The following is a 12,819-nucleotide window of genomic DNA, read 5'->3' on the forward strand; positions in this document are numbered from 1 at the left end:
CTTGATGCAATTGGTCTAATATCGATTCACAGGTCAACCGATTCAACCTTTATCTCCAAACTAATACCTCGATCCGTTCCTGGTTTGGTTTTGAAAATACTGATTTTGATCTATGAAATAACCTTTTCAATCTTGCTAGGTAGAGCAAGCAGGTGGTGCAGTTTGAAATTGGAATTACTTGCTAGCATCTCAACCTCAAGAGGGTAAATTTCGAGCATTGCTAGTTTTGCCAGACATAAATAACGTAAAAGAAAAAAAAGAAAAATTAAAAATTAAAAATAATTTTTAAGTTTTTATGATGTGGCAGTTTATTGTTGGCTAGAATTTTTTAAAGAATATAGCATTTTAGTGTAAATTGGGTAACGTAAAAATAGTTTAGGTACTATTTGTGACAAAAAGGTTTATGTACCAACTTGAAAAAAAAGTATAGCTTAAGTACTAATTAATGGGTTAAGCACTTTTTAAAATAAATTTAACGATTTGACTAACGGATGTACCAACTTGAGAAAAAAAAAGTAGTTTAAGTAGCACTTGTAACAAAAAAGACGATAAAGTTTCAAGATGAGAAAAAAGAAAGAAAAAATAGTTTAAATATCAATTTGTAGATTAAGCCTGAACTTATTTTATAAAGTGACATAATTATATTATAAAAAATATTATACATAAATGTTTAACTACATATAATATATAAGTTATTATATATAAGTAAATTATGAATGCATAACACTTATTATATAATTATGGTATTAAAATTTATATTTTGATATTAATGATACATTACCTTAAACTCTAAACATATTACTAACTTTACATTAGATTTGATATATATTGACACTGTATTATTAGGGTTAAGCAATGAAGTTATTTGCGACTATTACGTAACTTTTTAACTTGTTTGGAATTCTTTTGTTTATGCTGTTAGGTATATTTAATTTGTTGTGAAATTATTATGTTTAATTTGTTTAACTTGTTAATTAATTATTTTTTTTATTAATTTAAATTTATTTATTATTAATTATGAATAAGTTTTATTTAAAATTAATTTTTTAAATTTTATATTATTTCGCGGATTCAAATTTGGATTCCTACAAATTTAGATATCCAACATATGATTGAAATTATTACATTTGTATTATTTATAGATTTGAATATATGACGAATAATGGTATTTAATTCAAATTGGGATAATAATATTCAAATAATTTGTGAATTCAAAATTTTAAGTAGATTTGAGGTTTCAGATACGAATAATTTAAAAATTATAAATATCTGGCTTGCTGTCATTCCTCCTCCAATTGAAATCTTTGAACAAAAACACGGAAGGGGGAACAAAAATTAAAAGAAAATGAGAAAGAGGTGCAGAGACCTAATTCTGTCTGGGTCCCTTAATCTGTGTCTCATGGTGAAGGGCCCTTAACTTTTCGAGGATGGATTGTGGACTTATTTTAATTTATAGTTTAATTTCCAGGTTAAATTAAATTTTGGCTTGGTTTTAAGGATTAAACTGAATTTTTAATATTTAAGGGGGAGTAAAATTAGAATTAACCTTTTTTTTTTATAATTTTGGAAGTTAGTTAAAAAAGGGGAAAAAAAAAAGGAAAGAAAAATATTTTCCTGGATCTCTTGATTCGAATTTCGAGGCACGGTCTTTTAACTCATCGAAAATGGATTATATACTTATTTGGAGTTATAATTTAATGTGATTTGGTTTCAGGGATTGGATTAAATTAAAATTTTAAAATTTAATGGGAGACTAATTTTGTAATTAACTTTTTAAGAATTTAGGAAGTTAGTTAAGTTAGTTAAAATTAAAAAAATATATATAAAAAAAGGAAATGGAAAAATCATAGAAGAAAAAGTACCCAAAAAGGAATAGTTAGCATTAACATTAGGGTATATATATTTTAATTTAGGATATTTATTTAGATTAAGATAATTAGATTTTATAATGGTTAAAGAGGTTTTTTTATTAAGATTAAGATAATTAGGTTTTTTATTCATTAGATAGATTAATTAAAGAGAGATAAATAGGTCATTTCTTTAGACTAATTAAAATTAGACTTTAGGACTAGGTTAACATCATCTCAAACTATAACGAATTTTGGCTATAAAAGGAGCCTACTCTACACAAATCAAATGAAACAATCAACACAACTTCCCCAAAATCTCTTAAGTCATTAGCCAACGGTTTTCCTTCTTTCTTTTTCCTAAATTTACCGTCCCACTGCCCAGACCTCTTGTGCAGAACCTGCCCATCTCCCTCCAACGCCCCATCAGCCACTGCCTAACACCAAGCTCCCACTTCTCCCTACCACCACCATTCCTCGCCACCTGTTCAGTCTCTTTCAGCCCGCACCTAAGCTTCTATCATCCAAATATTTCGCTGCCTTCTACAATTCTTGTTGTTGCCATCTACACCGAAACTTAAGGGAGGTTTTGTTGTCATCTACTTCGGTCCCCAAACTGTTGGTTTTTTTTTTTACCGACTGCCGCAAATCCTCCAATATCCTGCTACTTGCTTGTCCAAGGTGCTGTCTACTTCGATTGTTGTTGCCTTCACCACCTGCTACTGTCACCTGGTTGCTCTCCAATTGCAGCCCTTTTTTGGTCTTGTTGTGACACCATATGCCACCAACTGCTGCTTCCATTCGCTATATCTTGATGTTACCATTTGTTTCAAATAATTGCTGTTGTCGCCGTTAATGAAAGCTGCTTGTCTGGCCGCCTATTACTTACTTTGAGGTTAGTGTTTAAATTGATGTTTTTTACGATGGGATTTGACATTGTTAGTAGTGATTCTATTTTGATTAGATGTATTTTAAGGATTCAATTGAAGTCGTAAAATAATCAATATAAATTTTAAGATTAATTATGTGTTTAAGTCTCAATTAATTTGAGTATAAATGAATTTTAAGTTAAAATAATTTTGGAGTAATATAAGATGGATAATCATGGGTGGGGAATGGGGTTAGTGAGAATTGTTGTTAAATGAATTCTGTTTCTAGCTTATTAGGAAATTTTTTAACATGAGAGAGCCATTTAAGGCTCTACCGGAGGGAAGAGTAGACCGTTCACCAAAAGGGGCACGACGGTCGGCTGCGCTACAGCTGGAAAAGGCTTTATTTTCTACACTTTGGAGCGAAAATGTTTTTAAATTAAAAAAAAGTTAAATCACAAAATGCTATTTAAGCTATATTTTTTCCCTTAAATTGGATCTTTATTATTTTCTTAAGTTTCTTGTGAGTCCGTCGAACAACTCATCAAATTTACAAAATTTAGATTCCATTGAGTTTTTTTTTTCGTTTCTAAACTTTGATTTTGATTTAAAAAATAAATATTTTAATACATTAGCACTAATAGCAACATGATTAATTTGACTTAAACTTATGTCACACTTGAGGCGATAAACACCTTAATTATCAAGTCAAACACACAGAAATTCTTAAAAAAATAGTTTTATTCTTCTTTTTCATATACATTGCATATAATAATTAATGAAAATGATGTAACATTTAAAACAAAGTATATTAAAAGCTAAGAAAGAATCTTAAAAGAGAAGAGTGTAAAAAAATTGAAAATTTTTAATTAAAATTTTTATAATTTAATTAATATGATTTTTAAATTTGAAAGTAGGAGGCCTCACAGAATATTTACCGTGGTTAGGTTATATTAAATAAAAAAAACATGACTTAAAAAAAGGAGATATGGTTTGGTTACTTTTTATGATGTAAATAAATATTATTATTTAAAAGAAAAGAAAATGATTATTTTGTTAGATGCTGAGGTATCCCTAATTAAATGAGGGCTTTATTTATTTATTTATTTTACTAAACTCCCTTCTAAATTATGCTTCTTCAAGTATGTAGAGATAACGAACTTATGATGTACCATGAACTTCACAAGCAAGAATAACAAACGTATCACTAAAGATATAATAAATGAGAACAGTACTTGCTGATCTTATTTTAATATTTAATAAGAAATAAATAAATTTTATACTTTAAATTATCTTCTTCAATATAATATTTTTTTTATAATTGAAAATATTATCTTCCCTCAAAAAAAAAAAAAAAGAAAAAGAAAAAGATTGGATTGCCAAGGATAAAATCTAAGTGGTAAAAAATACTTTAAATATAAACTCAATTAATAAAAGTTAATAGAAGATTCAAGAAATTATTAGTTAAGGTAAAAATTACATTTATGGAGTATTTTTCGAATTTATATTTAAATATTAGAAATTATATTACTTTTATATTTGCATGGAAATATATACAGGTAAAAACTTTTATATAATAATATATTAAAAAATAAAAAAAATTAATTGTAGTGATAAAATTGAACTTTTAAGTAAGTGGATATCATAAGACAAAATTTTAACATTTCTAATTTTTATTGATTTTATGTAAAATGTAAAAAAGATAACAATATTTTATAAAAATATAATTTATTTCTAATATATAGTTATAGTTTAATAATTTTTTAATTGAATTTATAGATATATTTAAAAGGATATAATTTCTACATATTTTATATTATCTATTCACTGTTTGTTAAAAGATTTTAGACAAGTCAAAACGTTAGAGGCAGACCAAGTTGATGTAACAGCTAAATGACCTTGTAATCTAGAATAAATAAAGAGTAAAGAAAGTTAGAATCATCATCTTCATTCACATCAGGTTTGAAATGTTATATTTCATTATTATTTTGGTAAAGCAAACACTTCTGTACTATTACAAAAACATCAGGTGGAATTAAAAAAAAAATTATCTTAATTTATAAAAATACTTGTCTTAAATTTTTAAAAAAAAAGTAATTTAATTTTGTTATCCAGGTGAAGTGTTTTATAATAATAGATAGATATAGAAAAATGTGGGTGAAAGAAGAAATAGTTTTCCTATAGAAAAAGTGTAAAAGAAAATGTTTATTTATAAAGATAATAAATGGATAGAAATAGATAATGTTAAAAAAAGCTGGTTTGGTGTGTTGTAATGGATACTGATAGTGAAAAAGGGTAACGGATGATGGGGGTGACGTTGTGCCGATAGTCATTCCTATTCATTTATTTGACTTGTTTCTTCCATTTTCTTCCATTTAAGACTGTCTATTTTCCCAATATGCATATGTTACAAAACAAGGTCACTCATACACCGAACTATAAAGAATACAATGTTGAACATTAATATCCACCTCCTTTTAAGCAACCATTCTTCTGCCCGCTTTTTGTTTTGGGAAGTAAATGAAGGTGGAGTTGGTATACTATTTCGCTTTGTTGAGCTTTTTGTACTTAAATTTGTGTGTTAGGAGAAGGGCAAAGGAATGAAGAAAATGAAGTACGTGTTGGTGACTGGTGGAGTAGTAAGTGGACTGGGGAAAGGAGTGACGGCCAGTAGCATCGGGTTACTTCTCAAGGAATGTGGACTTCGCGTTACTTCTATCAAGATTGGTATCTGCTCTTCCCCTCTTCTTTATTCTTTTTAATTTTCTCTTATTTTAAGATACTTGAGCACACCCTTCAACCTTGACTACTCTATTCATTTTCTTCCAAATTGTGTACATAGGCATAAACTGATGCTAATTTGTCAGAATTTGCGAAAGCTTACATCAAATTTCTACTTCTTATTGTTCTTTCATCTTCTTCCTAGGCCTAGCTTCTCCATTCCGCTTTGCTTTATTTATCTTCCTTCTCGTCAAACATACACTTAATTGTTTTCTTTTCCAAGGTAGATCCTTACTTAAATAAGGATGCTGGAACGATGTCACCTTTTGAGCACGGAGAAGTTTTTGTCTTAGATGATGGTGGTGAGGTAAATATCTTCTTTCGTTGCTGTTTTGTTTTGTCCTATCGTGACAGAAAAAAAAAAAGAAAAAGAAACAGAAAGAAGAGTGTTTAGTAGAGAGGGGATCTTAAGAAAGGTTTTACAAACTTGATTTGAGTTGGGATTTTGCTTGTGAATTGGTTGCTTCTCTTGAAGGATATATTATTAATTGATTTGTTTTCCCGTTTGTAAGGTGGACCTAGACCTTGGAAATTATGAGCGCTTTCTAGATGTTCAACTGACCAGTGATAATAACATCACCACTGGAAAGATTTACCAAGTAAGTTGCCTAAAATGGACGTCTTCTTTGTGTTTCATGTATCTAAACTATACTAATGTCAATTTTTGCATTTACGCGTGCTAGTTTGTTCTTGACAAGGAGAGAAAGGGAGATTTTTTAGGGAAAACTGTTCAGGTTTGTCTTTACTACTCAAGCTAGGGTAAAGATAAATACAATATGTTGTTGTTTACCAATAAAGGCTTACACTCGTCCCTCTTTGTCTACATATTCCTTCAATCTATAGGTTGTTCCTCACATTACAGATGCCATTCAAGAATGGATTGAGCGCGTGGCGATGATTCCAGTTGATGGAAAGGAAGGTCCAGCTGATGTTTGTGTCATAGAATTAGGTGGAACAATAGGTACACACATACAACTACAATCTTTGATCATCCATGCAATGTGATGTAAGATTATATCCCATTATGTTGAAAGCAACTTTCTTTGCATGCAGGAGACATTGAATCCATGCCATTCATCGAGGCATTAGGCCAGTTCTCATGCCGTGTAGGTAAGGCAATATTGTAAACAAGTCAAGAAGCAAAAATATCAATGGCCCTTTTCTTTTAAATTTTATTCTACTTCATTTATTTTTCTCGATACTACTTCTTCAGGTGTTGGCAACTTCTGTCTGATTCATGTCAGCTTGGTACCTGTTCTGAATGTTGTTGGTGAACAAGTAAGTCCTTGAACACTTGGAATGATATTTTCCGATGTGTCAAAAATGAAAATAAAAGAAACTTCTTATAAATTCTAGGAGCAACCTTTTCGAAAGATGATTGATTCTCTTTATGCATCTTGGATACAATGTAAAACAAATTAATCGATTCGCTATTGCACTTCACCATCTTGCTTACTTTGTTCAGAAAACAAAGCCCACACAACACAGTGTTCGTGGATTGAGAGGCTTGGGATTGACACCAAATATCTTAGCTTGTCGCAGTACAATGGTTTGATGTGCTTTTATCACTCTCATCCTCTTACACAGAAAAAGCATGGATGCTCTGTTCTGAATATAGGTTCCTTTTTACAGGCACTTGATGACAATGTGAAGGAGAAACTCTCTCAATTTTGCCATGTCTCGGTATGGAAATTAGGGGATGAAGGTTTTATTTAGGTATCATGCTGGATGTTCATTTATGTGGTTGAAAAGATTTAACTAACTGAAAATACTCTTGTAGGCAGAACATATTATCACTCTTTATGACGTTCCCAACATCTGGCACATCCCTTTGCTACTAAGAGTAAGCGGTTTGATATTGTTTTGAAGTATAAATCCTATGTGTTGCTTAATTTTGAAAATTAATGATAGATATATGTTTTTAATTCTTGGCTAGGATCAAAAGGCTCATGAGGCAATTTTCAAAGTGCTTAATCTTCCAAGGTGTGTATGATATGATCAATTCTTATTCTTTTCTTTATTTTTGTCCAGATATTTAGTTTAAATACTGAATATTGACGACCTTACATCAATTGGGGTCTATGTTGCATATGTTTTATATTTTTCTTTTGTGCAGTATCACCGAGGAGCCCTCGTTAATGGAGTGGACAACTAGGGCTGCAATTTGCGATAAGTTACATGAGCCGGTGTGTTGCAACTCATTGTCTGATTCAATCTTGATTTCTTACAGATTGCTTTCAGAGTCTTATCTATGTATGACTAACATACAGGTCAGAATTGCTATAGTGGGGAAGTACACAGGCCTTTCTGATACCTATCTCTCTATACTGAAGGTGGGCCATTAACTACTGTTAGCTTTCTTGGTTGAACACTAGTTTTTCATTGACACTTTTTGTTTCCCCAACTTGTATTCCATGTACGACTGATCATTTTCTTTTTTACTAAGGTGAAAAAACAAAGATACAAGTTTGTGCAACATGAATTTTTCATATAAAGTTGTGGTTCTGTTTGTGATGCATAAAATTTTCAAATAAAATATATATGTGAATTTATCATTACGAAATTGTTTGCAGTTTGAAGAAATACATGAATTTATCAAATAATATATATGAAGCTGTGAGACATGGTTTTTCATGTTTGTGCAATAAGCCTGCTTATGTCATAAATACATGGTATGCACACATGAAATTTTCATATAAAATTGTATTGCTTTTTGTGTAGGCTTTGTTGCATGCATCTGTTGCTCGTGGTAAGAAACTTATTGTGGATTGGGTTCCTGCTAGTGACCTTGAAGATATGACTGAAATAGAGGTGAAACTAATTTTACATCCTTCAGCATGTTATGCCTTGGTTTTTACTTGTTTAACTTCTTGACAAAAATATTCCCTTTACAGAATCTTGATGCTTACAAGGCTGCGTGGAAGTTGCTCAAGGTTGGTAACATTTTAGTTCGTTATTGCATTATATGGCTTGGTTATGATAATTTGCTGCTTGATAGTCCTTTGACTGGCTTCTATCCTCAGAGTGCAGATGGTGTTCTGGTTCCCGGAGGGTTTGGTGATAGAGGGGTGCAAGGAAAAATTCTTGCAGCAAAGCATGCACGGGAAAACAGAATTCCCTTTCTTGGAATATGTCTAGGAATGCAGATTGCTGTCATTGAGTTTGCACGATCTGTTCTAGGATTGAAAGATGCAAATAGCACTGAGTTCGATCCTAACACTCGAAATCCTTGTGTTATATTTATGCCCGAGGTTTGGTGTTTTCTTGTTTGTACCTAACTTCATGGGATCGACTTACTTTTATCATTTCTAAAACATATTCGTGTCCTTATCCATTTAATCAGGGCTCAAAAACGCATAAGGGTGGTACAATGCGTCTTGGATCAAGGAGGACATATTTCCAAGTATCGGACTGCAAATCTGTGAAATTGTTAGCACCTTGGACTCGTTTTGCACATTATTATTTTGGTTGTTGCAGATATTAAGTACATTGCAAGGGTTTATTTTTGATGATATACCTATATATTATTAAGAAATTATTTCATTAATATTTTTTATAAAAATAATTTTAGTTTTAACTAGGTGACATCCATAGTAATACACTGAGTATAAATTTTTGCGATGGTAATGGGTGAATGGGGTAAATATAAAATGGTTTATCAAGTTGGTCCAGTTTGTCCAAATTAGCTAACCCTTTTATTTTGCATTCCTGTAGATATGGAAATAGAGGATTCATAGATGAGAGACATAGGCACAGATATGAGGTAAGTGACATTAAGATGTTATGTTTGCAGTGCAAACAAGTATGCAACCTTGTGAAACTAAGGTGTAAGTCTGTACTTGTAGGTAAATCCTGATATGGTAGCACGCCTTGAAAATGCCGGCTTATCTTTCACTGGCAAGGACCAAACTAGTCAACGCATGGAGGTGTTGATTCTTTGCTCTTGAAGACCGTCTCTGTCTTGTCTCCATATTATTATTGAAATTATTTGTGTATGGTCAATGGGTTTGAATTAGTAGCATATGGTATGTTTATGATGCAGATTATTGAACTACCCGATCATCCATACTACATTGGTGTTCAATTCCATCCCGAATTTAAATCAAGACCAGGAAAACCTTCCGCCTTGTTCTTAGGTACTTTAATTAGGAATCCTTTTTTTTTTTTGGTTTAAAAAACATGGTAAAAAAGAGGTTTGTTTTGGAAGCCATAACTTTTTTCTAGGCATGTTCAGGCAGGCATGTATTGTGTGTTGTTTGAAACTATTTTACCAGCTTTGTTGAAACATATGCAGGTTTAATAGGGGCAGCTTGTGGAGAATTAAATGCTGTCCTACAATCAGGGTTGGAAGGCCAAGAGAAGGTGAACTGTGAAACTGTTAATTGTCCCTCTAATAAGAAACCTAACCAAAATGGATATGCTACAAAGCCTACAAATATCATAACAGATGCTGTATACAGTTATTGTAACGGTGTGCATTCTTAAGTTTCCTTTGATTTGGTTATAATATAATGTAATTTGTGTTTTTATGTAAAATAGTTATTCTGACGTAGGCTTTTGCTGGCTAAATATACTCAGCCGCTAAGGTTGCCTTTTCTTCTATGCTGCAAAACCACAGTTAGCCTAGTTAGTTAGTTGGATCCTTATGTTTTAACAAGGGTCCGGAGTGCTTGTTGTTTGTTTTCAGTTGTAATAATTTTATTCTTCGCCTTTTAGGAATGGCTCTTTAGTTGCGGTTCATCATTCTTCCACTTGCCTATTACTATAACCACCACATGTTGGTATGTAGAGATAAAAATGAATTTATGAAAAATTAACGAAAATTTTGAGGCGTGTATTAATATCTTTATATTTGCCTTCACCTATATTATGATATGCAAAAGAGTTATTGATAAATGAACCTTGAGGATACAATAAAGCCCAATGGTTGTTTATGTTTTGTATTGTCAGAAACAATTCACTGAGCATTGATTGGAGCATAGTAAGAATATTAATTTCTATGAAGAATTTATGCAGTAATTTTTTATGGAATAATTTAGGAATATTAGAAGATGAAGGATGATAGAAAGAAATTTTTGATTCTCAACTTTTGATGTGTTATTTTGGTGTACCAAACAAATGAAATTTGACTCCTATTTATAGTCTCATCTTTTAGCAATAAACATAATTATCCAATAGATGTCTACTTGAATAATTATGACTTTGTTATTAATTAAGTGACATAACTCTTGGTAACAAGAGACATACTCTTCACCATGAATAGTGACAAATCTTGGTTAATAACCAAGTGACATAACTTTTGGACACTTGTAACTTTTTAATTATAACTATTGGTGTAACACCCCTAACCCTTATCCGTCGCTGAAACAAAGCTATGGAGCATTGCCAGGCTTTACAGATTAATTGCAGTCATTTCACAACCTTTATTATTCATATCAAGAATCAATCATAAAACACTCATATTGTCCTTTAGATGGACCTTCGAGGCCTAATATACACTTTAGAAGTGAATCGGGATTAAACTAAACACTCAAGAAAATTTTTCCAAAATCTCAAAAATTTTCTTAGAAACAGGGGACACATGCCCTTGTGGCCAGATCGTGTGGCTCACACGGCCAAGAGACATGCCGTGTCTTAGCCTATGTGGGCATTCGATGTGAGGCACACTGCCGTGTCCCAGCTTGTGCTCAAATTAGGGTAGCTACTGACTTAGGTCACACGGCCAACAACATGCCCGTGTGCTAAGTTGTGTGTGAAGTGCAGGGGTCACATGGCCAAGTCACATGCCTGTGTGCCAGGCCGTGTGCAAAAACCTGGGCATTATGCTTTGAAATTTTAAGGTGCAGGGGACACTCGGCCAGACCACATGCCCATCTGCCAGACCGTGTGTCACACACGGCTGAGACACACACCCGTGTCTCTACTTGTGTGGATGAAAATAGGCCATTTTAAGGCCACTTTTCTCACCCTTTTTAATATCAACCAGCACACAACATATAAATACACTAATATATCCCAACCAAGCAACCAAATCCAGCCAAAATCATGTTTTAAACATAATATGTCATCACAAAACTCATTTACATAAATTTACCAAAATAACTCCATTCATTAATTTACTAATATCTACTACTAAATTCTAGCAAACAAACATATATATGCATCATTCACATTCATAATTCAAATTTAACTCTTTTCTATCTAACCTTATACGTGCCATATAAATCATAGGATTGTATTACAAAATCTACCGGAGAAATCTGGATAGTGTGTCCTGATGTGTTGATCCGATCCTTTAATCTCACATTAATCTACAAGAGACATTAACAACATGAGTAATTTCATTGGTTTTAAAGTTAAATCTTACCGAACATACTATAACAAATCATAAAGCATGCAATTCATTAACACTTCCTGCCGATCACAATTTCAAATGATGAATTTACTTGATTGAGCTCAATATCAATATCTACTTATGTAACGCCCCTAACCCGCATCCGTCACCGGAATAGAGTTAAGGAGCATTACCGGAGTTACCGATTTATTTATCAGATATTTTATTTCATTTAACGTTCATATTTGGAATCAATTAAAATCAAACATATTGTCCCTTAAACGTACTTATTTTTTTCTCGACGTGTTTTACTTGAATTTATTACTCGTCTCAATATATTTAATTTCCTTGTATTAACGTATCAAAGATAATCACATATTTACATGTCATGATAAATATCATTCTCTTGCCATTTCTTCATAAACATAAATCAGGTAATTCATTATATCGATATTTCATGCATTTAAAAATACAATTCAAGTTACACTAACTTACCTCGTTGTTTGTTCATATTTATAATTTCATTAATCCAGTATCTTTTCTTTTCCACGTTCAATTCTCGTATTCGAGTCATCCGGATCTTTATAAATAAATTTGATCGTCGTTTTCATTTATTTCATGTTCTAATACATTCAATTAATGCTCTAAACAAAATTACCATTTTACCCCTAAACTTTTAATTAATGATGATTTCGTCTTTAGGCTCAAAAAATAAAATTCTTGCAATTTAATCCTTATTTCCAGCCGTTATTCTCATGCAAATTGATAACAACCCATGAATTCTATAAGATATCAGAATTTTCCATAATTTTAACACTTTTCAATTTAATCCTTAAAACATGTTTTTCCCCGATCTTGAACTAAATTAATAATTTCATTCAATTTTGCAGTTTTAAATAATAAAATAATCCATTTCATACAAATTGGTCATTTCTAACATTTTTACTAAATTACCCATAAAATTTTACTTTTATTCAATTTAGTCCCT

At 31.5% G+C, this 12,819-nt stretch overlaps 1 protein-coding gene across 1 annotated transcript; it reads left to right on the plus strand.

Moving 5' to 3' along the window:
- Window positions 1-2,129: 2,129 nt before the first annotated feature.
- LOC107927404 (CTP synthase) lies at window positions 2,130-10,334 on the plus strand. Its single transcript, XM_016858455.2, has 22 exons — window positions 2,130-2,742; window positions 5,302-5,443; window positions 5,725-5,804; window positions 6,010-6,096; window positions 6,181-6,231; window positions 6,341-6,458; window positions 6,551-6,607; window positions 6,711-6,775; window positions 6,963-7,046; window positions 7,130-7,180; window positions 7,278-7,340; window positions 7,434-7,480; window positions 7,614-7,683; window positions 7,768-7,830; window positions 8,219-8,308; window positions 8,392-8,430; window positions 8,521-8,748; window positions 8,841-8,926; window positions 9,212-9,260; window positions 9,343-9,423; window positions 9,540-9,633; window positions 9,792-10,334. Exons 2-22 carry the CDS (start codon window positions 5,317-5,319, stop codon window positions 9,980-9,982), a joined length of 1,821 nt encoding a protein of 606 aa, XP_016713944.2. The 5' UTR covers window positions 2,130-2,742; window positions 5,302-5,316; the 3' UTR covers window positions 9,983-10,334.
- The last annotated feature ends 2,485 nt before the right edge of the window (window positions 10,335-12,819 follow it).

Source organism: Gossypium hirsutum, chromosome A12, assembly GCF_007990345.1.
Source record: "Gossypium hirsutum isolate 1008001.06 chromosome A12, Gossypium_hirsutum_v2.1, whole genome shotgun sequence".
Classification (NCBI taxonomy): domain Eukaryota; kingdom Viridiplantae; phylum Streptophyta; class Magnoliopsida; order Malvales; family Malvaceae; genus Gossypium; species Gossypium hirsutum.

Excerpts from the sequence above, each read along its gene's own strand:
- LOC107927404 (XM_016858455.2), top strand. The coding sequence starts at position 5,317 with ATGAAGAAAATGAAGTACGTGTTGGTGACTGGTGGAGTAGTAAGTGGA. Across the intron at positions 5,805-6,009 it reads TCTTAGATGATGGTGGTGAG|GTGGACCTAGACCTTGGAAA; the intron begins GTAAATATCTTC and ends CCCGTTTGTAAG. Across the intron at positions 9,261-9,342 it reads GACATAGGCACAGATATGAG|GTAAATCCTGATATGGTAGC; the intron begins GTAAGTGACATT and ends CTGTACTTGTAG.